Source organism: Mauremys mutica, chromosome 15, assembly GCF_020497125.1.
Source record: "Mauremys mutica isolate MM-2020 ecotype Southern chromosome 15, ASM2049712v1, whole genome shotgun sequence".
Lineage (NCBI taxonomy): Eukaryota > Metazoa > Chordata > Testudines > Geoemydidae > Mauremys > Mauremys mutica.
The window spans coordinates 16,894,889-16,921,626 of record NC_059086.1 but is presented as its reverse complement, the minus strand read 5'-3'; the positions used below and the strand labels follow the sequence as shown (position 1 = coordinate 16,921,626).

Sequence of the window (26,738 nt, the reverse complement as noted above, 5' to 3'; positions counted from 1 at the left end):
TGTTTCCCGAGCCCAAAAGCGGCGTTCAACGGTGCTGAGCATTTCCGTAAATGCCGCAAGCACTTTAGTGTCACACGCGGCAGGCAAATCCATATTGATATCATCGTCGGAATCCTCACTGTCACTTTGGAGCTGAAGGAATAGCTGGACTGCCAAACGTGTTGTGCTGGTGACACTCATCAGCAGAGTCCTCAGCAGATCGGGCTCCATTTGCCACAGAAATCGCGATTCACACAGAGAGTAACAGAAAGACACTCACAATGGCGCCAAACGCTGCTGGAAAGAGTGAATGCTGGGATGTGAAGCGATGCACCACGGGGCGCTGGCAAACAGGAAGCGGAATGACCCGCACACTTCCTTCCCCTTCCCACAATACTCAGCGCCAAAACGGCGCCAAAACGGGACGAGGTGCTCTGTGGGATAGCTGCCCACAATGCACCTCTCAATACAGCGCTGGAAAGTGCTGCAAGTGTGGCCACACTGCAGCGCTGGTAGCTGTCAGTGTGGCCACACTCCAGCGCTGGCCCTTCCACAGCTGCATGACCAGCGCTGTAACTCCCAGCGCTGCAACTTGTAAGTGTAGCCAAGCCCTCAGTGTTTACACTGGTTCCCATTTCTCTCCCACTAAATAGGATTTGCCGACAGTCAGGCCAGGGGCTGCTCTCGGTTCTGTTTCCCACCAATCAGCTATGAATTAGAACTGGATTCCTGCATACTCACCAGGAAGCAAAAGGCACAGAGACAGGATCATCAGGGCAGTGGTGGAAACGGATCAGGATGGAAACAGCCCAGCAGCTTCTGCTTCTGATGGGGTCGGGAGGAGACAGTCCATAGTCACTCCCTGCTCCCACCTGCCCCTCTGCCCTGTCTGATTTCAGCAGAAGGGAAGCTCCAGTCTCTCTCTCTGCTCTGATCTGCCCCCGTCTGCTCCCCAGGGTTGGATGGTCCAGCCAGCACCTCTCCCTACTCCCAGGCCTCTAGGGTCTGCAGGGCTCAGACAGCAGAGACACTGCAGCTTCTCTGACCTACTCTTTCTCCTTCTTGGGTCTGATATTCATCATCGCTCCCCGTTTTCTGCCCCACGGCCACAGCGTCTCTATTTAGGGCTGCAAATCTGAGAACCGAAGGGGCCTGGTTTGCTTATTTGAGTATAAACATATCAGTGAGGAAACGCCTCCCATCCCATCTCACTGTGTGGAGACTGAGACAGCCCTCTGGCTAAAGGCACAGCTGGGCCGGGCTGAAAGGTCACTGGGTGACTGGTGGTTGGGGGAGCTGGGATGTTGGATGAGCCTGGATCTTTTGCTTCTACCCTCCAGTCCCTGGTGAGAAGGACTCAGCTCCCCCAGGGACAAATTCATCCTCTGGGTTTAAGGGACCATAAATGGGGTCTGGGTCTTGGGCGGGATCCTCTGCACAGGGGTGAATTTCATCCCCAGAGAACACTGAACGTGGGATTGCACTGGCTTCCCCACCTGCTTCGTCTCCACCTACCTCATCCTACCAGCTCCAGCCACCATTCCCCCACCTACAGAAAGGAAGTCTTGTGAACAGACGTTAACACCTCTGCGGGAAGCCAAGTAGCAGAGGCCTTCAAGGGAAATCTGTCAGCAGCACAAGGCAGAGCAGTTTTGCAGATCAACTTTTCACAGTAATTGATGCAGAAGTGGATTGTCATGGGGTGGCAGCTGGGGACATTTCACCCCGGGATGCAGTCAGCTCTGCAGAGCAGCTGGACAGGGGTGTGTGGGGGGAGCTCAGGTGCTCAGGGGATGGTCAGTGCTGCTCAGGTGAGGGTCAGAGGAGCAGAGTTTGACGCTACCTATCATAAGCAGTGCCCAGAAAATGCCAGTATGGAAAAGGGTAAATATTTGTGGCAAGTTTTTTAAAATGATTGTTTCAAAACCTTTTGTGAAAAATATTTTTTTTCCATCTCTTGGTGGCAAAATGGTAAAAATGAAGGGAGGGGAAACCAAACCTGAAAAAGTTTTAAAAGTTCCCTGAAGAAGTGTGTTATTTGAATGTAATTTTTTTATTTTTTTATTTGAATTTTCCAGTTTTGTTTTTTAAACCCTCCCAAAAAGTTTTATCTTTGTCTTTGAAAAAAATAGAAACTTTGAAAAAAATGAAAATGTTTGATAAAATCTTCCATTTTCAAAAATCTGTCATTTTCAGATCACTGCATTGTGGTGGCTCTGCCCAGAGTGACCCCCGGGGCTGTGGTTCAGGCTGAGCTGCTGGCACCCTTGGATGGTAGCCGGGCCCTGCTTGTAGCTCAGACAATGCTGCCCAGAAAGGGTCTGAGCCAAAGCCCCTTGGTGTCAATGGAAAGACTCCACTGATTTTACTGGTCTGGGGATCAGGCCCCTGTGTAAAAGGGTCAGTTCTATTGTGACAGGGTGTGATGAAGTGGGAATGTTCATTATGTTTTCTCTGAATATTGCGTGGCTGCCTCAGTTTCCCCTATGCAGTTCTTAGGTATCTAGTGCTAGGAGAAGTGGGTGTGATTGTTGCAGAACCCTCTAGGGCAGATGTGAGGTTGTCTGGACAGAGAATGGCCAACACCTTGTCTCCTGGCAACTAATGGCCTGGGCCCCTCCTGTACAAAGGTACCAGCTGAAGTTGTTGGAGAACAAAGAGATCAGGTGACATCCTGTCCCGGGGGAAAAGGGACAAAGGGAGAGGAGGGGCTGGAGAGTTTCAGTTTGGAGCTGGCTGGGGATGTGGGGGGAGGTACAGAGATAGTCTGGCTTCCCTGCCCCCCAAGATGGACCTGACTGAGGGGGTCCTGTTGTCTGTACCTGCAAGATGTGTATTGACTGTGCTCCTGTCGCCTAAATAAACCTTCTGTTTTACTGGCTGGCTGAGAGTCTTGGTGAATTGCAGGAAGCCAGGGGTGCAGGGCCTTGTCTCCCCCAAAGGCCGTGACACAGAGAAATGGTTCTTCTTGAGCTTTCAATTACAGTGACCCCAGCCCAGAGCGTTTGCAGGAAGAAGAACAGGGGAAGTCTCCACCATGGGAGGGTGAAGGGGAAGTTGATGACGGGATCATGAACAGTGCAAAATGGGATGTGAAGAAGGGGAACACACCCCTCCCACCCAGACAGAGCTGCAAATGCAGTTAATAAGAGCATCCGCAGAGTGAGATCCTCCTGCTGCACAGACCCTGCAGCTGCCTCACTGCACAGACCCTGGAAGGAGAAGAGAGACGGGTTCTCCTCTCTATGCTTGTGTTTTAACAGACACTTGAAAGGAATCAGCTGCACAAAGCCTGCGATAGAGAGAGAGTTTGATAGAGAGATTGATGGATAGAGAGACAGAGGATGTATATGGGGCTAGATACAATATTATTGTTAAATACCGTGCTTGTGGTATTGTTAAATACCGTTTATCACATCGTTAAGCACAGAGACCAAGACTTTCAAAAACGATTCGTTAATTTAGGGGAACCATTTAAGATACCTTAAAGGGGCTGATTTCCAGCAGGTGGGGGCTCAGTACAGTCTGTCACCCCATAAGCTGTTGCACTTTGGACTCCTGAAATCACTGGCCATTTTGGAAGGTTTGGCCAGAAGTGCTTGTGCCAATTATGCATGTGCCAAATCTGTGTGTGAGACCAGCTGTAGGGGTGCGAGGGGCTGTGTCCCCAAGGCCCATTCTATCCTAGGCCCTCAGGCAGACTGCAGTCAAGGGTGATCAGTGCCAGTTGTGATGAGGATTTTGTGATAAAGGTCCTCTGGCACAACCACACTGTCCGGATGCTGAGCGGCCAGTCCAGTTCTCAGCTGCCCCAGCATTCCCGGCAGGGTGAACATTGATCATTTTCTGCTGAGGCAAGATCGGCAGCTGTGTGAAAGCTGTGGGCACCCTGACATGGAAATTCATATCAAGGAAAAACAAACATCTTCTACCTGCCCCAGAGTGCTGTAGAATCCTCACTGGTGGAATCTGCCATCTTTCCTCCTGCCCTTTGTTCCATATGAGGCCCCTGTGACTTTCTAGAGCTTTTCCCCTTCTGGCTGGGAGGATGCTGTGATCCCCAGTGACACTTTGGAGGAGCCTTGAACTGCTGTTCTGTGGGCAGACATGGCTTGGGAAAGGTGCACACGTGGGCCCAGTGGGACACACACTCTCTTGGCTGTGCTGGCCAGACCCCAGATTGATGGATTCAGAGATCCCAGCGCTCCCCCTGGCTGAGTCTCAGAGACAGGCGAGGTCCTGCAAGAGCCTCACTGGAGGGTTCAGATGTTTCATCTCCCCATTCCCTTTGCCATAATGGCAACCCAGAGACATGGAGCCACCCCAGAGGAGGGTGACCGGGAGGGATGGGGCAGCAGGAGGGGAGCTGGGCCAGGGTCAGAGCTTGCCTGGGAATGAACCCCTGGTTCTGAAGTGTCTCAGCTCTTAGAAAGAAACACTTCCCCCTGCAAGTGGCCGGGTTTGGAGGACATTGAACTGCTGCAGGGCTCCCTGTGTGACAACCTCCCTCTGGCAGTCTCCCGTCCCAGTAGGGAACTAGTCACTGGGACTACACTCCCATCAGCCTCGGGAAGGGTGTGTCTGGATCGCACACACACACCCAGAACAACACAGCCGGCCAGTATAAACCAGGCTCTGACACTGGAGGAGCTGGATCAGGTTCAATGTGTAACCCCCCGTAGCCCAGCATGGCTGCCTGGGCTCCTGTAGTGAGGAGAACAGGAACTAGGTTTCTGAGGTGGTTACAGACAAAAAGCTAGCAGCTCTGTCTTTAGCCAGGTGGTAGTGACCCCTGCATTTTCCTCTATAGAGCCTAGGTCCAATCCCAGCATCCCACCCAACCAGGGTTACCTAAATGATAAGCAGATAAGAGCTATTAACAGAGCTTATTCCATAGCTTGAGTAGCAGAGGCCTGTGCTGTCTGTAGCATTGAAGATGCTGGGTTCAAACCCTACTGATGATCCCAGTAGCAGCACAGATACACTTGGGCACAATCACAACACTGCCTACTTAACGTCATTGGTGCTGTTCTACTCTGCGCCTCCTGTTCCACATTCAAGCCCCCTGCATTACTTTGCACTGAACCTTAGACCCCTGAACTACTGTTTTCTGTGCATGTGGGAGGGGGGCAGCTTGGGCTGGGGTGACAGGATGGGGGTGTGGAGCAGCTCCATGGGCAGGGGAGTATCAACATTCAGGGCTGACCTGCAATGGACCTCCCAAGCGATGCACAGGAGGCCCATCGCTGTATGAGCACCTCACTGCTCACTATGTCTCCTCAGGTAACTGAACACCTGCCCCGGGTCCTGGCCAGATCATACCTCTGCTGCACTACACAGGTTAATGTGTAACAGGCGCCCTGGTGCTTTCACTTTCCAATCCCCCATTTCCCTGTCTGCCCCAGAACATTCATTCAGTTCCTTGGGTGCTCTGTGTGGCAACGGGACCCCAGGCTAACTGCATGGCATCACCTGGAACACGCTGAATCATTAAGGTAGGTCCCTCCCCATAATTACCCCCTGTCCTTCACTCTGAGGGGTCCTTCACTCAGAGTGAAGGACCCCCTGTCCTTCACTCTGAGGGGTGAAGGACACACTCCTGCCCCCTGGAGCACGTCCCCCCTGCCATGGCCTGTTCCTGTAAATGGAAGATGCCTCCCTGGTTGTTATTATTACCTGTATTACAGTGGCACCTAGAGGACCCAGCTGAGATCTGGGTCCTCCATCGTGCCAGATGCTACACAGACAGTGACTGAGATGAGTGTCCCATTGTGCCAGGTGCTGCACATACAAACGTTGAGAGACCGTCCCTGTCCCAAAGAGCTCTGTCTGGTAAGAGCTTTGTCAGTGTGCTGGGCTCAGACCCTTTCCAGTTTTGTCTCTATGGAACATTACGTTGTGTTAGAACATGTGTTAACCCAGCATAGGACACTGAACACACAAGCCTGGTCTGTGCTAGAGGGATGTGTGGTGTTAGATAACATATTAACTGTCAGACGTAGTAGTTCATCAAGCCCTCAGCTCACGCTCTGCCAGCAATGGCAGCCTTGAATATTGGCTTGTCATCTCAAGCACCTCCGCGCTTGCTCCCACGCTGCCTCCATGCACGGGAACAGCTCCCGTCAATGTTCACAAAGCCACCACCTTCCCCTCCTCAAAATCCCTCCTTGGAGATACCTCTGCCATGGGGCCGATTGAGTGCTGCCACCTAGCGCTGGCTAGGCTAGCGGCCAGCTGGGACTCTGCTTCCCTGCTACACTCCCTCTTCTGTCTTGTTATCTCGTCCTCCCAGCCCCTCACCACCAAGGAGTTTGTCTGTTTCACTCACTGGCTGTGTCCTGACATTTAGAATCAGATGGTGAGTACTCCGGGGCAGGGACTGTCATTGTTACATGTCTATTCAGCACCGGGCACAGTGGGGCCCTGACCCAGTTGGGGTTCCTTCTCAATACTGTAATGCAAATAATAGACAACAATGTAATGGTACCTCCCATAAGGCTTTATGGAAATGTGCTTAGAATGTGTTTTATGCTACATATGCCATGTAACATATCTCCATAAAGGTTATGATCTACTGAATGCATTTATCCTATTTATATGCATGTATCAATTTTGTATTTGAAGTTATGAATGTTATGAATGTTGGCTGTGTACTGGCTTGATTTCTAAATAACCTTAGTAGAGCATTTGGTAAATTCCTGGAGAAAGGAATGTTGAAATTAAGGACCTAATCAAGAAACACTTAAAGGACAATAGATCTTGGAATGCTCCAATCCACATAGGAAGTCTACTTGAGGATGTTCAAGGTACCATGTAAACAATGGATGCTACCTGTAAAAACTGTGAGTCATGCATGGACATGTGACTTGCCCAGGTGACTCCTAAACTCCACCTTGGAGCTGGACTTTGCATAGGAGTGAGGAGGGGGTCTCCACCCACAAGAGAAAGTCTAGTTAAACCTCTGGTAGACCCCTCCATTTGGTCTTCAGCTGGCTAAAGAGAGAGCCTCTCTACCCCTAAGGATACCTGAAAGAAACTGGAAGAAAGGATAGTTTGCAAGGGGTGTGGGTGACTGCTGGACCCAGGCTAAAAGGCGATTAGTCTGTAAAAGGGAGCATTCTGGAACTGGTGAGGATCTTATCTGTATTCAGTTTGATTAGGCATAGATTTGCGCATTTTATTTTATTTTGCTTGGTGACTTATGTTGTTCTGTCTGTTACTGCTTGGAACCACTTAAATCCTACTTTCTGTATTTAATAAAATCACTTTTTACCTATTAATTAACTCAGAGTATGTATTAATACCTGGAGGAGCAAACAACTGTGCATCTCTCTCTATCAGTGTTATAGAGTGCGAAAAATTTATGGTAAAACAGATTTATTAGGGTTTAGACCCCACTGGGAGTTGGGCGTCTGAGTGCTAAAGACCAGCACACTTCTGTTAGCTGTTTTCAGGTAAACCTGCAGCTTTGGGGCAAGTAATTAAGCCCCTGGGTCTTTGTTGGAACAGATGGGAGTGTCTGGCTCAGCAAGACAGGGTGTTGGGGCCCTGAGCTGGCAGGGAAAACAGCGGTAAAAGTAGTTTTGGCACATTGGGTGACAGCTCCCAGGCAGGGTTCTGTGATCCAACCCGTCACAAACAGCAATAACTAGCCTGGTGTGACGAGCACTGTGCTGAACACGGTTTTCTCTTGGTGTGGAAAACAGGGCCGCCCAGAGTGGGGGGCAAGTGGGGCAATTTGCCCCAGTCCCCGGGCTCCGCAGGGGCCCCCACGAGAATGGCTGAGGTTCCCGCCCTGGGCCCAACCCCATCTCCGCCCCTCTTCTGGAGCCTCAGCGCATCCAGGAGTTTCGTTCCACAGCTGCAGCGTGGCTCCTGAGCTCTGCCCTGCTCAGAGCCGTGAGGTAAGGGAGCGGGGCTGCGAGCTCCAGCGGGGCCTAAATTCCCTCCGCTCAGCCTGGAGCTTGCAGCCCCACCCCCTTACCACGCGACTCTGAGCAGGGAGAAGCTCAGGCCCTACCGGAGCCACGCTGCCGCTGTAGAGCGAAGCTTCTGGGTGCGCTGAGGCTCTGCGTGAGGGGGGAGCTGGGGGTAAGGGGCCAGGGGGGTTGGCTAAGGGGAAGAGAGTCCTGGGGATAGTAAGGGAAAAGAGAGGGGGCAGAGGTTGCGGGGGCGGTCAGGGGACAGGGAACGGGGAGGGTTGGATATGGATTTTCTGCACAGCCAGCAGGAAGGTCCCGGGAGCAGCTGGCCAGGGGCTCCAAGGCATAGGGCAGGAGCAGTGCAGCAGCAGAGCAGCAGGGCAAGGGGCACCTAAGCGCAAATTGCCAGGTGTGCGCAGCTCTGGTAATAATTAGCTCTGCTAATCAAAGTGCGCAGGACTTGATTGACTCCTGTGCGGCCATGCAGGCCTGCAGCTTAGAGGGAACACTGATTATAACTCTCTGAAAATGACTAATAAAAACATCCACTTTAGCACTAACAGAGGCTGAAAAGAGTTAATGCAACATCGACCTTGATTTGTTTGTAGAAATCATCATAGAATCATAGAATATCAGGGTTGGAAGGGACCTCAGCTGGTCATCCAGTCTAACTCCCTGCTCAAAGCAGGACCAATTCACAACTAAATCATCCCAGCCAGGGCTTTGTCAAGCCTGACCTTAAAAACCTCTAAGGAAGGAGATTCCACCACCACCTTAGGTAACCCATTGCAGCGCTTCACCATCCTCCTAGTGAAAAAGTGCCCTAAAGATTTAAATTAAAAGTGGATTAGCTAAACTGCATTAAACTCCTGTGTGGACACTCTCATTAAGTGTTGGTCAAAATTTAAAACACTGACAGTTGGTAGCTATGTCAGCGGGACAAGCTCTCCCATCAACGTAGCACTGTCTACAAAGGGATGTTAAGGTCATTATAACTACATGGCTCCAGGGTATGGAATTTTCACACCTGAGCTACATAGTTGGACGGACATAGGTCTGTTATGTAGACCAGATCTCAGAAATAAATCAGTTTAGCTTAATTCACTTTGAATGAATTCCCAGAATTCTATCTTGGGAAGTGTCAGGAAGATTGGATAACTTTATCCGGGAGGTGGGAGTGTGAAAAATGTATATATAGGGGAAATCTATCTTCAGTCTAAATTTTGTTCCAACCATTGCAACTTCATAATACAGAATAATACCATCCCAAAATATGGTTATTAGTGAGATATCCATGTTATGTGTCTTTTATTATAGAGGAAAATGCTGAAATTAGCAATGAAATTCTTGTTATTTTGCCTCCGAGGTGAAGCTGCCAAAAAGGAAAGTCTTAGAGAGGATGGATGGTGTTTTCTTGTTTTTAACATCTGCATCAAATTCCCCAGAAACACTGTGCTAGTCAAATACTGTATTGGACAAAAATCACAAGCAAAAATCAAATAGGAAATGAAAACATTTTATTGCAAAACATGTAATGAAGACAGCATGACAATGTACATTGTAAAAATACAGATTTTTTCATCAAAATACATTCATGATTTCAGTTACACCAGTATAAAATCAGCATCAGTGTCATGTTATATTTATTCCTCTTTAATTGAACAAATTCTCATTGTTGTTTCTTTGTGTGAATTTTTAAAGAATGGATAAACCTCTCCTGGGAATGAACAATCATTAAATGTGAACAATACAGACATGTCAGTTACATTGAAAAAAGTCACCTGCCCCTCTTGGTAACTAAGGTAAACTCCAATTTTCTTGGGCTTTTTCTGCACTACGACCCGGGTCCATGGGTCTGTTTTTGCCCAATAATCTCTCCCACTCAGACCCAGAGCCCAGAATCCCTCTCTAGGGGACAAGGACAGTTTTCCTTTTCTCTGTATTGACTTTCCGGCCACCCCCAGGTCCCAGTCAGTGCTGCTCACAATCTCCACCTCCCAGTAGTGCTTTCCAGAGGAGAATCCTTCAGAGCCCAACACACAGACGGTCGAATCAAACCTCTCTGTATCTGATGGAACTTTTTGAGGTTGGGCTTCATGTGTAAAACTCTTCTTATCCTCAGAAATGGAGAGGTTGGGGTGGGCCGTGACTCCATGAAGAGTGATGTCATCTACAGGAAGAGAGTTTTCTTTTTGAGAATCACTCCTATAATGCCAGTATAAACTGGAATAGGAGTGAAATATACACTATGAGCCTGCTCCTGCCGCCTCTCCTCATGCAAAATCCCACTGATTTCAATGGGAGTTTTGCCTGAGTAAGGACTGCAGGACTTGACCAGCGCTGCACACTTGCCAATGCAATGCTGCATTGAACTCTGTCGGAAATGAGACTTGCGTGATATTTGCACAAAAATAAAAGTGATCCTGAACTGTTTATCACATTAGTACTCAAATTGGGCCAGATTCTGAGCTCAGTTATACAAGTATGAATCCGGAGTAACTTCACTTAACTAATGGCCAGTAAAGTTCACCATCATAACGGAGAGCTGAATCAGGCCACTATGTGTCTAGCATTATGGGATGTTTTGTGTGGGACGAATGGGAAAAATATGTTTCCTATGACAGCTAACTCTGATGAGAAAGTTCATCATAAAACACAGAATTGGATTATGAAAATCTCAAACACTGGTCATGTCAACATACCCCTATTACCATCATTGTAAATAAATACAATGAATATATTAAAAAAAACATTATAATTGTTCATTAAGCTAAAGTTTTACCTAATAATTCTAGGTTCTGTTCCCAGCTTTGCTGCTGTGTGACATTGGTCAGGTTACATAAACTCTCTGATAGTTGGTTTACTCCTCAGTAAGCTCAATACGGTGCCAACCTAATCATGTGTTTTATAATTGTTTGTAAAGAGCTCTGAGATGGTCAGCAGAAAACTGCTGTAACAAGCAAATTATTATCTGCACTATCTTCACTGTCAGATCACCATCACTGTGTCCTTCCTCACCTCAGCATCATTTGAATTTTCTCTCACTATAATTATTATAATCAGCAACCTCACAGTCAGTCTCCGATATCACCAGAGCCAATGATCCCATGACTGTCTTCATCATGGTGCCCTCATAAACCTCATCGACTCGCTCCTGACCATGCCTGTCACCACTGCAGTCCCCTTCGTGGTCCCACCACCATTGTATTATGATTCTCATCACAGTCCCCATTCCTGCCACCAAATCATCTGTGACTTCATTGTGGCCAAAATCACAAAGTTCTTCAGTAGGCACTTTTGAAAACCCCGCTCCAAGTAAACACTGAGGCCCAGCTCCTCAAATGTATTTAGGTGCCTAACTCCCATTTGGATCATTACCTTGGAGGAGCTGGGTCGAAGTGACTTGGGAGCGCAGGTCTGTCAGAGGGTAGCTGGCCCTCTGAAGGGGTCAGGGGCCCACCTTCTGCTGACAGGCTCCACAAGGGGACAGGAGGAAGCTCAAGTTCACCTCAGAGTAGTTACCTCAGTGAGTAACTGGGGGAAGGGAATTAGGCGGGGAAGAACTGGGTATTGATAAAAGGTTAAGGGCCTCAGTGAGCGAGGAGCTGGTGGGGAGAAAGGCAGCAGCCAGAGAGGCAGAGGAATTGCAGAGAGAGGATCCCTCCAGCACACTGGAGAGAATCTGCCTGAGAAGCCAACATGCCAAAGAGAGAGAAGCAGAGCAAGAGGCTGGGGAAGCCTCCAGAGCAGGAGAAGTAGGAGGCAGCTCAGGGAGCAGCAAGGGAGAGAGAAGGACTAGTTCTGGCTGTTCCAAACAAGGACCCTGAGATGGAACCCAGTGGAGTGGATGGGCCCATGTTCCCCTACCTACTCCAGCCAAGGAATTTGGAGAAGAAGGCTCCAGAAATGGAGCTCTAGGGCTCTGTAGCCCCACTAGAGTCAAGGAACTTCCAATTCCTGAAGGGAACTGAGTCTATTAAGGACCCAGCAAAAGGGCTAGACAATGAACTTGACAAATACACAATTGAGGGTGGAGGCATAAGGGGGATGGAGTCAGGTGGTGAATCTCTCCATGCTGCCACAGTGGAGTGTTAACAGATATAGGCCCCATATACAAGGACCCATTGAGTTGCAAAGAGATTTGTGCTCTGCAATCACTTAGGTGTTTTGGAATGTCGCACCATCAGTCATCGCTCAGGGAAATCTCTCACTGGAGGCTGATTCTGAACTAATTCAGCAGAAACTCCATGCAGGTCAGTGGAGTTACAAAGGTGTGAAATTGACGTAAATAAAGTCAGAATTAGGCCTTGAAATTAGTTTAGGAGATGCGAAGGACCTTAGGAGCTGTGTCTCTGATAAGAACAGGTGGTGTTTCTAGTTTGATTATAGCATCAAACCTGCTGATTTCCTTTATAATGGAATAGATTCTAGTGTATTGAGGTTCTCATGCTGCATCTATCTCCATAGTATCAGAACCTCTAGCCATGTGCTGTGTATTCTCTTACCTGAATTGCTCTGAGCCCTTCTCCATTCTGAAATGAAAGTAAGAAAACAACTGACATTGAATTAAGAGAGGCATTGACTGCAAATTTCCTTCTTCCAGCAGCAGGGAAGTTCCAGACTGCGGGCAAGTGAGGATACCAGACACATTAGGGGGTATTCCTTTTGCAAGAGTTAATATAGACAAAAATGGCCTTTGAATGGTCATTCTCTCTCTCTCTCTCTCTCTCTGTGACACACACGTGGGCTGTTCTGAGCTAAGATTAGAAACCAGGGCATGGATCTGGCTAAGATCTGCTCTGTCTGCTCCAGCCAATGCATCACCTCCCCATGTTACCTGATCTCACTGGCTTTGATCTAACTCCCTCTTACATGTTCCCCTCTCACTCAAACAGAAAACAAACCTTCCCATCCACACACACAACGTTTCCAACCAGCAGGGGCTGTATTCACAGCAACTCAGCTCCTACTAGGCAGGACATAGAAGGACAATTCCCTCCAATGTGTGTCTACATTGCAGCGGGGAGATGTAATACCCAGCATGGGTAGACAAACATGTGCCAGCTCTGTTTGAGCTAGTGCACTAACAATAGCAGAGTGACCACACTGGCTAGGTTTAGCCACATGAGTTCAATCCACCTGACCCCTGGGTACGTGTTCAGGCAGCTAGTCTGAGCTGCTACTTGTCTCTCTGCGCTTACACTGCTGTTTTTAGCATGCTAGCTCGAGGAGAGCTGGCAAGTGTCTGCTTGCACTGGGAATTACACACACCAGCTGCTGTGCAGACATTCTATAAATCAGTGACAGTCCAGCTGTGGCTACTGAGGTGTTTTGCACACCATATGTGGCTATCAAGGAGACAGTGGGTCTGTCCCACTCCTCAGCTGAGACAGACAACAGGGATCAGGCCACATCTCCCATGCTGCCTGGTGTGTGTGAGCAGTGTGGGGAGCTGCAATGTGTCTGCCTGGTGCTGTTGTATTCCCTGCTATGGATGAGGAAGAACATGGACTGTCAGGATCCCCTTCTCCATCAGGAGTAGCCAGGGAGATGGAGGAGAGACACGAGAAATGGCCCCTCTCTCCAAATACCTAAGTAATGGGAGTGGGGACACCAGCAAGGGTGTACATAGGTCTTCACTCACCTAATTCCTTCTTCATTTCATCTGAAAAAAAATTATTACAGCCTTTTAAACTCTTGTTCAGTGTTTCCCTTGGTACCATGCATCAAAGATTACCCAGTAAATGAATTAAATTGTTCTAAATCCATGATGACTTAAATTTAAAAAGAGCTAGAGAAATTGATAGCCAGACAGCTGGAAGAATTTACTGTGATGATGGTTTATGGTTTGGATGATTAATCTCACAGATATTTATGTTGAATGGGGAAAAGAGTGGATTTCAAGGGGCTTTGAGATTCAGGTAAGGGACTGCAGGTCTGCAGAGCTGGCTGAGCCCTTCTTCCACATAGAGAGAGAGGAATCTTGGGTGCTCTGCAGAGGATATGGGTGCCCCATTTTTTTTAATAGAATCATAGAATATCAGGGTTTGAAGAGACCTCAGGAGGTCATCTAGTCCAACCCCCTGCTCAAAGCAGGACCAATTCCCAACTAAATCATCCCAGCCATGGCTTTGTCAAGCCTGACCTTAAAAACCTCTAAGGAAGGAGATTCCACCACCTCCCTAGGTAACCCATTCCAGTGCTTCACCACCCTCCTAGTGAAAAAGTTTTTCCTAATATCCAACCTAAACCTCTCCCTATCCCTGTGCTGAAAAGATTCTGTTTCATCACCAGTACCCAGGATGTTGATGGCATCCACGTTGGCCCCAATGCTGAAGAAGATGAAGGGCCTGGAATAGCAGATGGCATTGATAGTCCCGCTGACTCCTGAGGTAGTGCTGAGATTGGCATGACAAACAAAACAAGTCTATTGCTGCCACACCTGTGTCTGTAGGTGCTGGATTTCGCAGCTACCCCTCAGATGGATCCAGATTCAACAGTATGGTACAGGAAAACTCCTGTCCCAGTACAACCCTGGTTACCATCTGGACATCTCAGGGCTGTCTTTGAGGAGGAAGATGATGAATCCTGCCTTTCCGCAATCTCTCTCATGGGTTCTCTTTCAAGGCGGTTCCCAAGACATAGAGCAACTTCCCTTTTTGAGGGAGAATTAGAGTCCCAGGGTCTGTCCTCTGCTACTTCAGGGGTGGAAGGCAGCTAAGGGTGGTTAGACCCACAGGCGGTGGAGGGTATTGATACCGACACAGGTCTTATGGCTTGCTCCACCAACTGCTGCCTCAGATAAAGTTTACCTGGCATCTGTGTTATCTTTTTAAAAGAACAACAACTCTCTGAAATGTGACCCACTCCTGGGCAGAGCAAACAGCAAGTGTGTGAGTCACTGATGTGGACAGAGACCCCACATGATGGGCAATGCTGAAGTCCGGAGAGCACTGCATCACCCTTGTTGCTGGGCAACACAAAACATTAAAAATGACTAACTATAAAAACTTCATTAAATTTAATTAGACTGTAGCTTCTACCACGGGCAACTATTAAAAACTATTTTGAAAGTGAAAAACTCATCAAAACAGCCTAATGCAGAGTGAAAAAAACAAAGATAAAATGTGCACAGGGAACTCCAACAATGGCCCCTGGCATCAAGAAGGAACTGAGGGGGGTCGGGGCAGTGCCGCCCTTGTATAGCCTCTGGAGGGACCAAAAGGAGGTGTTGAGCACATGCGCTGCCCTGACAGATACTGCTAGGGGAAAAATCTCCAGCCTCAATGCACTGACCACAAAACACACCTGAATGGAATACACGTCTGCAACCACCCCAAACAGAACTAATAGTTACAAAACTAAAGATTCTGTGAACAGGATTCTTTGTTATGGAGACTGTCTCTTTTGGTGAAGGAGAAAAGGTGCATTATCCTCACACATATCCAGCCCAGTCCCCTGCTCACTCTTTCTCTACATAAAATTCCATGGATCTGAAGGAAGAGATTTGAATACCAAGAAAAGGGGCAATAGAAGAGCACAGTGTGTTGAACCCTCCTTCCATGTAGGGAGAGGGTTCACAACTCCACCCCCCCACCACACACACACTCACTTTTGTGCTGGCACAGAAGAACCTGAAAAACACTCTTAGGAGGGAGAGGGTCCGAAAATGTTGCACAAAAGAAATTGCACCAGTTTCCATGCTATAGTGTTTGAGAGACCGCCTACCAGTGGAAAATACTCTACAGCACTGAATCTCAACTTCAAAACTTACCCACCTTCCTCTCACTGCAAAAGCAGAAAGATCTTGATTAGCACAGGTTGGAGAGCCCTGGAGCCGGATCCTGGGCTTCCCACGACCCAGTCCCACAAGCACTGAAGCTTTGAGCAGGGGGTTGGACTAGATGACCTCCTGAGATCTTTTCCAATCCTGATATTCTATGATTCATGACAAGCACCTTTTGACTTCAATGGGAGAGAAAGACTGAGTCCAGACTGTTTATTGAAAACACCCCTCTGGAGCTCATCATCTTCAGACTGAAATATATGAACCATTGCTCTGACTTGTGCATTTCCTCACTTAAAAAGGCAAACCAAACCAGGCAACCAAAACCAATAACCAAATAAGGCAAGATGTCATAGCTAGGGAGAAAGACAAAGTAACTTTGATATGTTTACTATTAGAAGTTGCAATGTGTTCAGAACCCACAGAGATGAGCACAGAATAAATAACAGAGAAATCAGAGTAGGTATAAAAATGAACAAGTGTTGGACCAGATTTCATTCACAAGGCCTCGTAATGACAGTTCACTTAAAATTCATATTGATTTCAATGGAAAGTTAGAGTTATGGAAACAGACATCACACACTGAGGTACAGATATAAAAAATGGCCCTATAAGAAAGACACTGAGAACATGGTTTAGTTAGAGCTGGGCAGAAACCAGAATTTCCATTTCATGGGAAATTCCATTATTGTAAAATTAGTTTTTTTCTTCTAAGAAGAACTAAAAGAAAGAATTTTGAAATTTCCTCCAAAATGTTCAGATCAACCAAAACATTCTGTTTTGATAAAATTGAAACATTTTTTCCCTTTTTTAAATGAAAAATATCAAAAAAATTCCATTTCAATGCAGTCAAAAAGGAAAGTTTTTACTTTACTTTAAATGTTTTGTTTCCCCCTCCACAAACAATTTTCTTTTTTTGAAACACACACGATCCAATGGAAAGTTTTTAACAGCTCTTGGTCTAGTAGTGAATACACTGGGCTGGAAGCCAGAATATCTGGGTTGTACTTCCTGCTCTAGCAAACATTCCTGTGAGACTGTGCAGGAGAATTTTCAAAAGTCTCCTCTGGGTGTTCTGCCTAGGGCATGGGTTTCCAGTTGGGGGAAGCTATTTTGGAAAGACTATTCTCCTTCCAAACCTGCTTCCTGCTTTTGATGTACTTAAGTTTTCTTTGTTTAGTTTTTAAACCTTCAGCTAGCTGCTCTTCAAAATAGTTTTTGGCCTGCTTAATTGTACTTTAACACTTAACTTGTCAGAGTTTATGCTCCTTTCTATGTTCCTGTCATAACTACAAAGGGAAGAGTAACAACCTTTATGTATGTAGTAACATAAATCCCTCCTGACCAGAAGGACCAATGGGGAAAGAAGATCCTTTCAAATATGGGGTGGGAGAAGGTTTTTTTTTGTGCTCTCTTTGTTGGTTCCCTCTCGGGACAGAGAGTGAGACCAAGCAGGTAAACCAGCTTCTGAAAAAGTATCTGAAATGATACATCTAAAGTTACAAAAATTGTAAGTAAAGGCAAGGAAATGCATTAGATTATCTTTTGTTTTAGCTTGTAAATTTTCCCTATGCTAAGAGGTAATTTTATTCCTTTTTTGTAACTGGGAAATAGAGTCAGAGGGGAATCCTCTGTATTTTAAATCTTTTTATTTACCCTGTAAAGTTATCTTCCATCCTGAATTTGCAGGTGTGATTCTTTTACTTGTTTTTAAATACAATTCTTCTTTTAAGAACCTGATTGATTTTCAGTGTCCTAAAAAAACAGGGATTTGGTCTGTGTTAACCTATTGGTTGGTATATTATTCTCAAGCCTCCCCAGGAAAAGGGGTGAAGGGGCTTGGGAGGATATTTGGAGGTGGGAATAGGGCTCTAAGTGGTGCCTCCCTGAATGTTTGTTTAAATCACTTGGTGGTGGCAGCGATACTGTCCAAGGATAAGGAAAGGAATTTGTGCTTTCGGGAAGTTTTTAACCTAAATTGGTGGAATATAAGATTAGGGGGTCTTTCATGTCATTCCCCACATCTGTACCCCAGAGTTCCTCAGTAGGATTTTACTTCTAATTTTTAATGGATGTCTTTTTGCCTCTAACTGCTTCTTTTACTTTGTTATTTAGCCTTGCTGGTACTTTCTTGGTCCTTTTAATATTATTTATTTTTTAATTTGAGGTATAAATTTTACTTGAGCCTGTATTATGGTGTATTTAAAAAGTTTCTACAGCTTGCAGACATAACACTTTTGGGACTGTACCTTTAAATTTCTGTTAAACTAGTCCAATGGTTAACCCATCTTTATCAGTCTTAGTTCTCTCAAGGTAGAATGCTACTGCATGTCTGATGTCCAGAGTATATAGTATTTAGGCCTGTTTGCTCCCATGAGGTTAAGGGAATAATGAAGGAAGATGGGTTGGTTGGTTCAATTGGAAAGAGGAGGGTATAGTGGGCAAAATTTAGTTTGATGTCAAATATTTGTTCCTCATGTATGATCGAGTCACCCCTTTTCTTTCTTTAGCAAAAAAGATTGAGCTCCTGGAGTCTATCACTATAAAATATGTTTTCTAATCCTTTAATCATTTCTCTTCTTCTTCTCCTCTGAACCCTCTCCTATTTATCAACGTCATTCCTCAGTTGGGGACACCAGAACTGGACACAGTATTCCAATGGCAGAGCCAAAGACAGAGCTAATATAAGCTTCATAGTCCTACTAAGATCATCCCCATGCCCTCTGGCCCACTGCCTACCCAACCCATTCCTACTGAAGGGGTTTTGTGAGCTTCAAGGAAAAGCTCATGCTGAGAAAAAATTGCACCTATTCAGATTACAGACAATGTGTGTCTGACTGGCCCAGTCATGGGACAGGAATGGTGACTGGGTTCTTGGATGATATCACCCTGGGGAACAGTAGGTGGGATTGTATATAAAGGGATTAACCGCTCTTCCTGGAGATCTCAGGCTTGCAGGGGAACAGCACCCTCAGCACCCTGCTGACAGGGACAGAGGCATTCAGGAAACTCTTCTGGCAGAGAGGCAGAAGACCTCTGAGCATGAGACCTGGAATCTGTCAGACTCTTGGGCTTTGTGGTTATTTTGGCATTCTCTGTACTCTGCTGTGTGAGGGGAGAATCCCCCTCATTGATGCGAGATGCAATTAAAGGCCCTGAAGTTTCCAGCAGAAGTTTCCGATCCAAGGGGATGCTCTGGCCTTTCAATATCAAGAGTTCCCCCTCGGGGCACAGTATGAAACCCCACAGAGATGTTTAAGACTTACCATGACTTTATGGGTGCAATCTAGAGCTGGCTGCTAAATATTTCCCTAATAAAATCCCACTCTGTGTGATCACATCAGAAAACAAAGCAAAATCATTCTAGCTGTCCTGCCATTGCTTGCAAAACGAGATACAGGCTCATATCTCCTATTTGTCTTTTTTTCTGAAAATTGGGTTAATGAACATTTATTTCCTCAACAGCCTCCCTGGCGTCAATTTCATCGGTGCTCCAGGAATGGAGCAACCATGGAAAAAAACACTAGGTGAGCAGCACTCACTGGCAGGCCCTGCCAATCAGCTCCTCCCCGTCCAGCCCCGCGCCTCATATGCGCAACAGATGAGCTTTTTTCCAGAGGGAAGGAGGTACTGGGAGGAAGAGCTAAGAAAGGAAGAGGTGGAACGAGGGTGGGGCTTTCTTGGAAGGGGGGGTGGAACAGGGCAGGAAGAGGCAGAATGGGAGTGGGAAGACATGGAGCAGATGTGAGACCTTAATGGAAGAGACAAGGCCTGGGGCAGAGAGGACCTAAGAAGAAATGAAAAAGTTGGCGCCTCTGCCTACACTGCCCTCACATTATTTCGTAATTGAACTGAACCATAAAAATATCTCCTTCATTTTGAAGTGAAAAATCAGAAAGTTCCCCCTTAATAAGGAGGAAATAGGAACTTTTCACTCTACTGAGATACTTTTGCTTCTTTCTTGTTCTTTTTTCATCCATAAAGTCTTTTTCCACCTGAAATAGATGCTTTCCCATGGAAAGTTTCTGCGAACACCTTCCTCCCATAGTGAGTACACAGGACAGGAGGACAGAATAGCTACGTTCTATTTCCTGCTCTAGCAAATATTCCTGTGTAACTATCAGCACTTCCTTTGCAGGGGGATTGTCAAAGAGCCTACACTGGGTGCTCTGCACACGATGTGGGTTCCCAGTTTGGGGGAAGCTCTTTGGGGAAGACATTTCTCTCTCAATCCCTGAGGCACAGGGAGGAGTTTCCGCATGGCCTCAGCTACTACAAGGTCAGGCACAGCACTAGCATCCCGGTCCTACCACACTCCCCATCCAGAGCTCTTTCATTGAATGGATACGTTCAGGTCCTGTAGAATGTGGATGTTTTTTCTCTCGTAACCAACTACCCTTAAACCCTTGCACCACTGACTTTGCAAAGTGAGGTCTCAGCTCGATGACATAACACGATTCCACAGTAATCTTCACAGACTCTCCACTTCCCAGATCCACAGTGAATGCAATGATAGCATCCCTTCTGCAGTTCAGGGCATGTCCATTGACTTATGAATTGAAGAGGGTGAATGAGATCCTTTCTTTGTTGATTAGAATAAATATTGGCCATGGGTAGTGAACTAGCTATTCAATCCAAGGGCTAGCCCAATTCCTATCCCACTACGTAGTAGATAGAGGAGAATATATTCTTGCTTTAATCAATTTAAGAAGAAGCTTCACGGCCACAAGTAATTAGCAAAAACTGAATATGAAACATGACGCTTCTTTGCTAATACGGGTTCTGCTATGACAGGAACAGTAACACCATTTACATGATCAGCTGAATTCCATTTGCTTATTTCAATGCAGAGTCCTTTCAATGTGTACATTGCCTTTCGTAATGTGTCTCTGCAAGAGTGCTATGGCTCTTGCAGAATACAAACAAGTAGTGGGGGAGTCTATTTAAATTTCAACAATGTATGAGCAGCACTGCTCAGAACCAGCAAGTGCTCATATACGTTATTGACAAAATTAGCCATGTAATCTGCTCTATCAAAAAGAGGAGTAGAGCACATGGAAGAAAAAGGCCACAGACTTACTTATTGTCTTTTCCATTTCTCCTAAAAAAGAAAAAAATATATATTTAAAGATAACAATAGCACCTTTTGTGATATATGGCTAAGAACAAAGGTAACTAATAGTTAAAATATCAAAAGCTGTATTTATTGGAGAATAGATGTGAGGAGCAAGTGACACAATGAAAATTATACTGTCTAAGGCCGGAAGGAAACACTCTCTTCATCTATAACATTGGCCAGAGAATGTCCCCCAAACAATTTATGTTTGCATTAGAGCAGTACCTTTAATAAAATGTCCAGTGATGGAGGATCTACCACAACCCCCTGTAAATTGTTAGAAAGGCTAATCACCCTCACTCTTAAAAATTTATATCTCATTTCTAGTCTGATTTTCCTAGTTTCACTTTTCAGCCATTGGATTTTGGTAGATTAAAGAGCCCATTATCACATATATGTTCTCTACCTACATAGGTCTAGAGTGTAATCCAGTCACCCCTTTTCTTTGGCGAGTTCAACAGATTGAGCTCTTTGAGTCTATCACTATAAAACATGTTATCTAATCCCTTAATCATTCTGGTGCTCTTCTATGACCCCTCTCCAGTTTGACAACTTCTTTCTTCAGCTGGGGACACTGGAACTGCAGTCAGTATTCCAGCAACAGAGCCAAATACAGAGCTAATATAACCCCTAGAGTCCTAATTAACATCATCCCCATGTCCTCTGGTTTGGGGCCTAGTGAACACTTTCCTACTGAAGGGCTTGTGTGAGCTCCAGTGAAAGGGGTACTCTTTTTCGGAGACAGAAATTGCGCTCAGAGGAAGGCCCCACCAATCAGCTCCTCTCCCTCCACCTCAGCGCGTCCTCCTCACCACTGATCAGCTCTTCTGGAGAATGCAGAAGGCGCTGAGGGGGGAGGAGACGTGGAAGGAAGAGGTGGAATGAGGGTGGGGCACTCTTGGGGGCTGGAGAACAGGGCAGGAAGAGACAGAGTTGGAGCGGGCAAGGTTGGGGCCTTGAGGGAAGGGGTATTTTAGGGGCAGGACTGGGGCAGAGTACCCGTGAACAATGGTGAGTTGGAGCCGGTTTGCACCGGTTCGCAGGAACCGGTTGCTAAATTTTGAAGCCAGTTTAGAACCGGTTGTTAGGGTTACCATAAAGCCAGCAATGGCAGCTGCTGCTGGGAGACAAGACACCTCAGCTCTGTGCAGCTGAAGAGCCGAGTGTTCGTTGCCCGAGCGCTACCTTCCCCCGGTTTGCCCCATAGCCCCCCGATTCCTCTCCCCACCGAGCCTTGTCACCCCCAATTCCTCTCCCCCCCGATTCCTCCCCTCGAGTCTCGTCTTATCTTGGGCTCCAGCAGGCTGATTGAATCGGCTCCAGCAGGCTGAAAGCTACAGTCTGATTCAATCAGCCTGCCAGAGCCCAAGATAAGATGAGACTCGGAGGGGAGGAATCCGGGGGTGACGAAGCTCGGGGGGGGAGAGGAATCGGGGGGCTTCGGGGCAAAATCCTCTCCTCTACATTTCTTTTCTATTTTTGCCTCATTTTCTCCAGTTTATAGTTCTGTTTTTAAAGCCTATATTATCTATTCATGTTAATCTGTCTCTCTATTTCAGATAGGGTTAAATATGTAACTTATTTTACACAGAAAAATAGCTGGAGAGATAATGGTGAGACTGTATCACCCAGCATTCTAAAGAGGCTCTGTCCATTACACTTTGTGAATAGGAAAAACAAAACTTGTCTTTGAATTTTATTAACCAATGTAATTGCTTTTAACACATCAGGAAGAAAGGCAATGACTTTAAGACCTGTCTGTATAATAATGGAAATACTATGGTTTCTCACTGGCTAAAGATTAAAACATTTGGGGGGAGGAATAGCTCAGTGGTTTGAGTATTGGCTCACTAAACCCAGGGTTGTGAGTTCAATCCTTGAAGAGAACACTTAAGGATCTGGGGCAAAAATTGGTCCTGCTAATGAAGGCAGGGGGCTGGACTCAACAACCTTTTAAGGTCCCTTCTAGTTCTAGGAGATTGGTATTATTACATCATTTCTTTTGTTTACAGCCACTGGCAGTAGCTATATAATCCCTTACCCACAATGATGTTCTGTAACATTTGCCATGGCTACTGTCTAAATTCTTGCCAAGCTTTTCATCATATCCACAGAACAGAGATTAAATTAATGTAACTGCTAGCTTCAATTCATACTAGTGCTTATAAAAACTGCTTCATCAAAGCACTTAGTTCAATTTTGCAATAAATATCAGAATCCAATAAAGACTATTAAATCTGACTTATTGGCTACATACATATTATATTTGGAGACGCAGTCAGCTATTATTCAACAGTAAGATTTGGGAGGGCTGTCAGGGGGTAGGGGTGTGGAGAGGGGTCGGGGCAGTCAGGGGACAGGGAGCGGGGCAAGTTGGGTAGGGGCGGGGAACCTGGGGAGTAGTTAGGGTGGAGGGTCTAGGGAGGGGGTGGTCAGGGGCCAAGGAGCAGGGGGATTGATGGATTGCAGGTTCTGAGGGGGGCAGTCAGGGGCAGGATGTGCCGGGGGTTGAATGGGGGGGGACAGCTGTTTTGGGAGGCACAGCCTTCCCTACCTGGCCCCTGATACAATTTTGCAACCCCGATGTGCGAGGCCAGCTTTAGGAAATGCGGGGCCCGATTCGAACAGTTTTGACAGAGTCCCAGCAGGGATGACAAAAAAAAACAACACATGTAAAAAGACACGTGGGGCTTACTCACCGGGCGGCGCTCCAAGTCTTCGGCGGCACTTTGGCAGTGGGTCCTTCACTGAAGGACCCGCCGCCGAAGTGCTGCTAAAGACTCAGAGCGAATGAAGGACCTGCCGCCGAAGACCCAGTAGGAAACCGGCTGTTAAGATTTTGGCAGCTCATCACTGCCCACGAGGAAATAAAAAAGTTGGCACCTGTGCCTACACTGACCCCACTTTATTTCATAACTGAATCGAATCTTAACACTGTCTCAGTTTCTGCTCTATTAAAACAGGAAAATGGGGTGAGGTCTAATAACTCAATGATTTTTCTTTTCACTCTATAAGACTCCTACACAGCAGTAGAGCACACAGAAGAAAAAAGCCACAGACTTACTTATTATCTTCTCCAAGTCTCCTAAAAAAGAAAAAATATATATATTTAAAGATAACAATTGCACCTTTTGTAATAATATGGCCAAGAAGAAAGATAACCAATAGTTAAAATATCAAAAGCTGTATTTATTGGAGAATAACTGCGAGGGAGCAAGTGACACAATCAGGGGCGGCTCTACCTTTTTGGCCTCCCCAAGCAGTCATGCGCGGGAGGTGCCCCGGAGCCGCGGGAGCAGCGGACCTCCAGCGGGCATGACTGCGGAGGGTCCGCTGGTCGTGCGGCTCGGCTGGACCTCCCGCAGCTGCGGACGGTTCGCAGGTCCGGCGGCTCCGCTTGAGCTGCCTCAGGCATGCCTGCAGGAGGTCCAGTCGAGCCGTGGGACCAGCAAACTGTCCGCAGTCATGCCTGCGGGAGGTCCACTGGAGCCGCGGGACGAGCACCCCCTCCGCAGTCATGCCTGCGGCAGGTCCGCTCGTCCCGGGGCTCTGGTGGACCTCCCACAGGCATGACTGCGGAAGGTCCGCCGGCCCAGCCTGCCGCCCCCCCGGGAAAGGGCCGCCCCACGCGCGTGCTTGCCACGCTGGGGTCTGGAGCCGGCCCTGGACACAATGAACATCACCGTGTCTAAGGCTGGAAGGAAGCACTCTCATCATCTATAACATGGTCCAGAGAACTTTCCCCAAACAATTCATGTTTGTAGTAGAGCAGTATCTTTAGAAAAAAATTCCACTGATGGAGGATGCACCACAACCCCTTGTAAAGTGTTACAATGGCTAATTGCCCTCACTCTTAAAAATGTATACCTTATTTGTAGTCTGATTTTCCTAGTTTCACTTTCCAGCCATTGGATTTTGCTAGACCATTCTCTGCTAGACTAACGAGCCCATTATCACATATATGTTCTCTATCTACATACATCTAGAGTGTAATCAAGTCACCTCTTTTCTTTGGCAAGCTAAGTAGATTGAGCTCTTTGAGCCTATCACTATAACACATGTTATCTAATCCTTTAATCATTCTGGTGCTCTTCTCTGAACCCTCTCCAGTTTGACAACTTCCTTCTTCAGTTGGGGACACCAGAACTGCACTCATTATTCCAGCAACAGAGCCATACACTGAGCTAATATAACCCCTACAGTCCTAATTAAGATCATCCCCATGCCCTCTGTTTGGGGCCTAGCGAACATTTTCCTACTGAAGGGCTTATGTGAGCTCCAGTGAACGGGGTACAGTTTTTTCTGAGACAGAAATTGCACTCACCAGCAGACACCATAAATCAGCTCCTCCCCCTCCACCCTAGTGTCTCCTGCCGGCCACTGATCAGGTCTTCTGCAGAGGGCAGGAGGGACTGGGGAGGAGGAGCCAAGGAAGGAAGAGGTGGAATGAGGGCGGGGCACTCTTGGGAGCAGTGGTGGAGCAGAGCCAGAAGAGGAAGAGTGGGGGGAGGAACAGGTGGGGCAGGGGTGGGGCCTTCAGTGAAGTGGTATAATAAGGGTAGGGCTTGGGGCAGAGAGGTGGTCAGGTACCCGCGAGAAAATAAAAAGGTTGGCACGTGTCCTTACACTGCCTGCACATTTTTTTGTAACTGAATCAAACCTTAACAAAGTCTCCTTCATTTTGAAGTGAAAAATCAGAATATTTCTTTTTATATACAGAGGAAATAGAAACTTTTGACTCTAATGAGATGATTATGCATCTTACTTGTTCTTCTTTTATTCTAAACAGTATTTTTTTTTGGCCTGAAACAAACATATTGCCAGGGAAAGTTTCTGCCAACACCTTCCTCTCATACTGAATACATAAGACCGGAAGACAGAATATCTAGGTTCTATTTCCTACTGTAGCAAGGATTCCTGTGTGAATATCAGCACTTCCTTTGCAGGGGGATTGTCAAAGAAACTACCGTGGGTGCTCTGCAAATGATGTATGTTCCCAGTTTGGGGGAAGCTCTTTTGGGAAGACACTTCTCCCTCCATCCCTGAGGCACAGGCTGGAGTGTCTCCATGGCCTCAGTTACTACCAAGTCAGGCACAACACTGGCAACTCGGTCCTGCCTCACTCCCTACCCAGATCTTTTTCATTCAATGGATATGTTCAGTTCTTCTAGCACATGGATGTTTTTTCTCACATGACCGACTGCCCTTGAATCCCTGCCCCTCTGACTTTCTTTGCAAAGTGCTGGTGAGGTCTCAGCTTGATGACATACCATAATTAAATAAAAAAAACCAGGAGTACTTGTGGCACCTTAAAGACTAACAAATTTATTTTAGCATGAGCTTTCGTGAGCTAAAGCTCACTTCTTCGGATGCATAGAATGGAACACACAGACAGGAGATATTTATACATACAGAGAACATGAGAAGGCACCTTCTCATGTTCTCTGTATGTATAAATATCTCCTGTCTGTGTGTTCCATTCTATGCATCCGAAGAAGTGAGCTTTAGCTCACGAAAGCTCATGCTAAAATAAATTTGTTAGTCTTTAAGGTGCCACAAGTACTCCTGGTTTTTTTTGCGGATACAGACTAACACGGCTGCTACTCTGAAACCCATAATTAAATAGTAATCTATACAGACTCCCCCACTTCCCAGGTCCACGGGGAATGCAATGATAGCATCCCTACTACCGTTGAAGTTGCTGCAACCAATACAGGGCACACTAAGTTTGGTCCGTCAACTGTAACTATTGAGTAAAGTAGGCAAACTCACCCTTTTCATCCTGGAGTTCTTCTGCAAAAGAACAATGGGGAGTAGAACAAAACAGTTCAGTGTATGTCCATTGACTTATGAATTGAAGCGGGTGAATGAGACTCTTTCTTGATTAGCATAAATATTGGCCATGGGTAGTGAACTAGTTATTCAATCCGTGGGC

At 46.6% G+C, this 26,738-nt stretch overlaps 1 protein-coding gene across 1 annotated transcript in view; it reads right to left on the bottom strand.

Annotated features, from left to right (window-relative positions):
• Window positions 1–9,401: 9,401 nt before the first annotated feature.
• Window positions 9,402–26,738, bottom strand: part of LOC123349807 (butyrophilin subfamily 2 member A1-like) — a 143,471-nt gene continuing 126,134 nt past the window's right edge. Inside the window, exons 33-38 of the mRNA XM_044987994.1 lie at window positions 26,576–26,596; window positions 23,868–23,888; window positions 20,768–20,788; window positions 13,546–13,566; window positions 12,407–12,433; window positions 9,402–10,071 (exon numbers count right to left, since the gene is read on the bottom strand). Coding sequence (XP_044843929.1) covers window positions 9,545–10,071; window positions 12,407–12,433; window positions 13,546–13,566; window positions 20,768–20,788; window positions 23,868–23,888; window positions 26,576–26,596 — 638 coding nt within the window. The 3' untranslated portion in view covers window positions 9,402–9,544. The remainder of the gene's footprint in view (window positions 10,072–12,406; window positions 12,434–13,545; window positions 13,567–20,767; window positions 20,789–23,867; window positions 23,889–26,575; window positions 26,597–26,738) is intronic.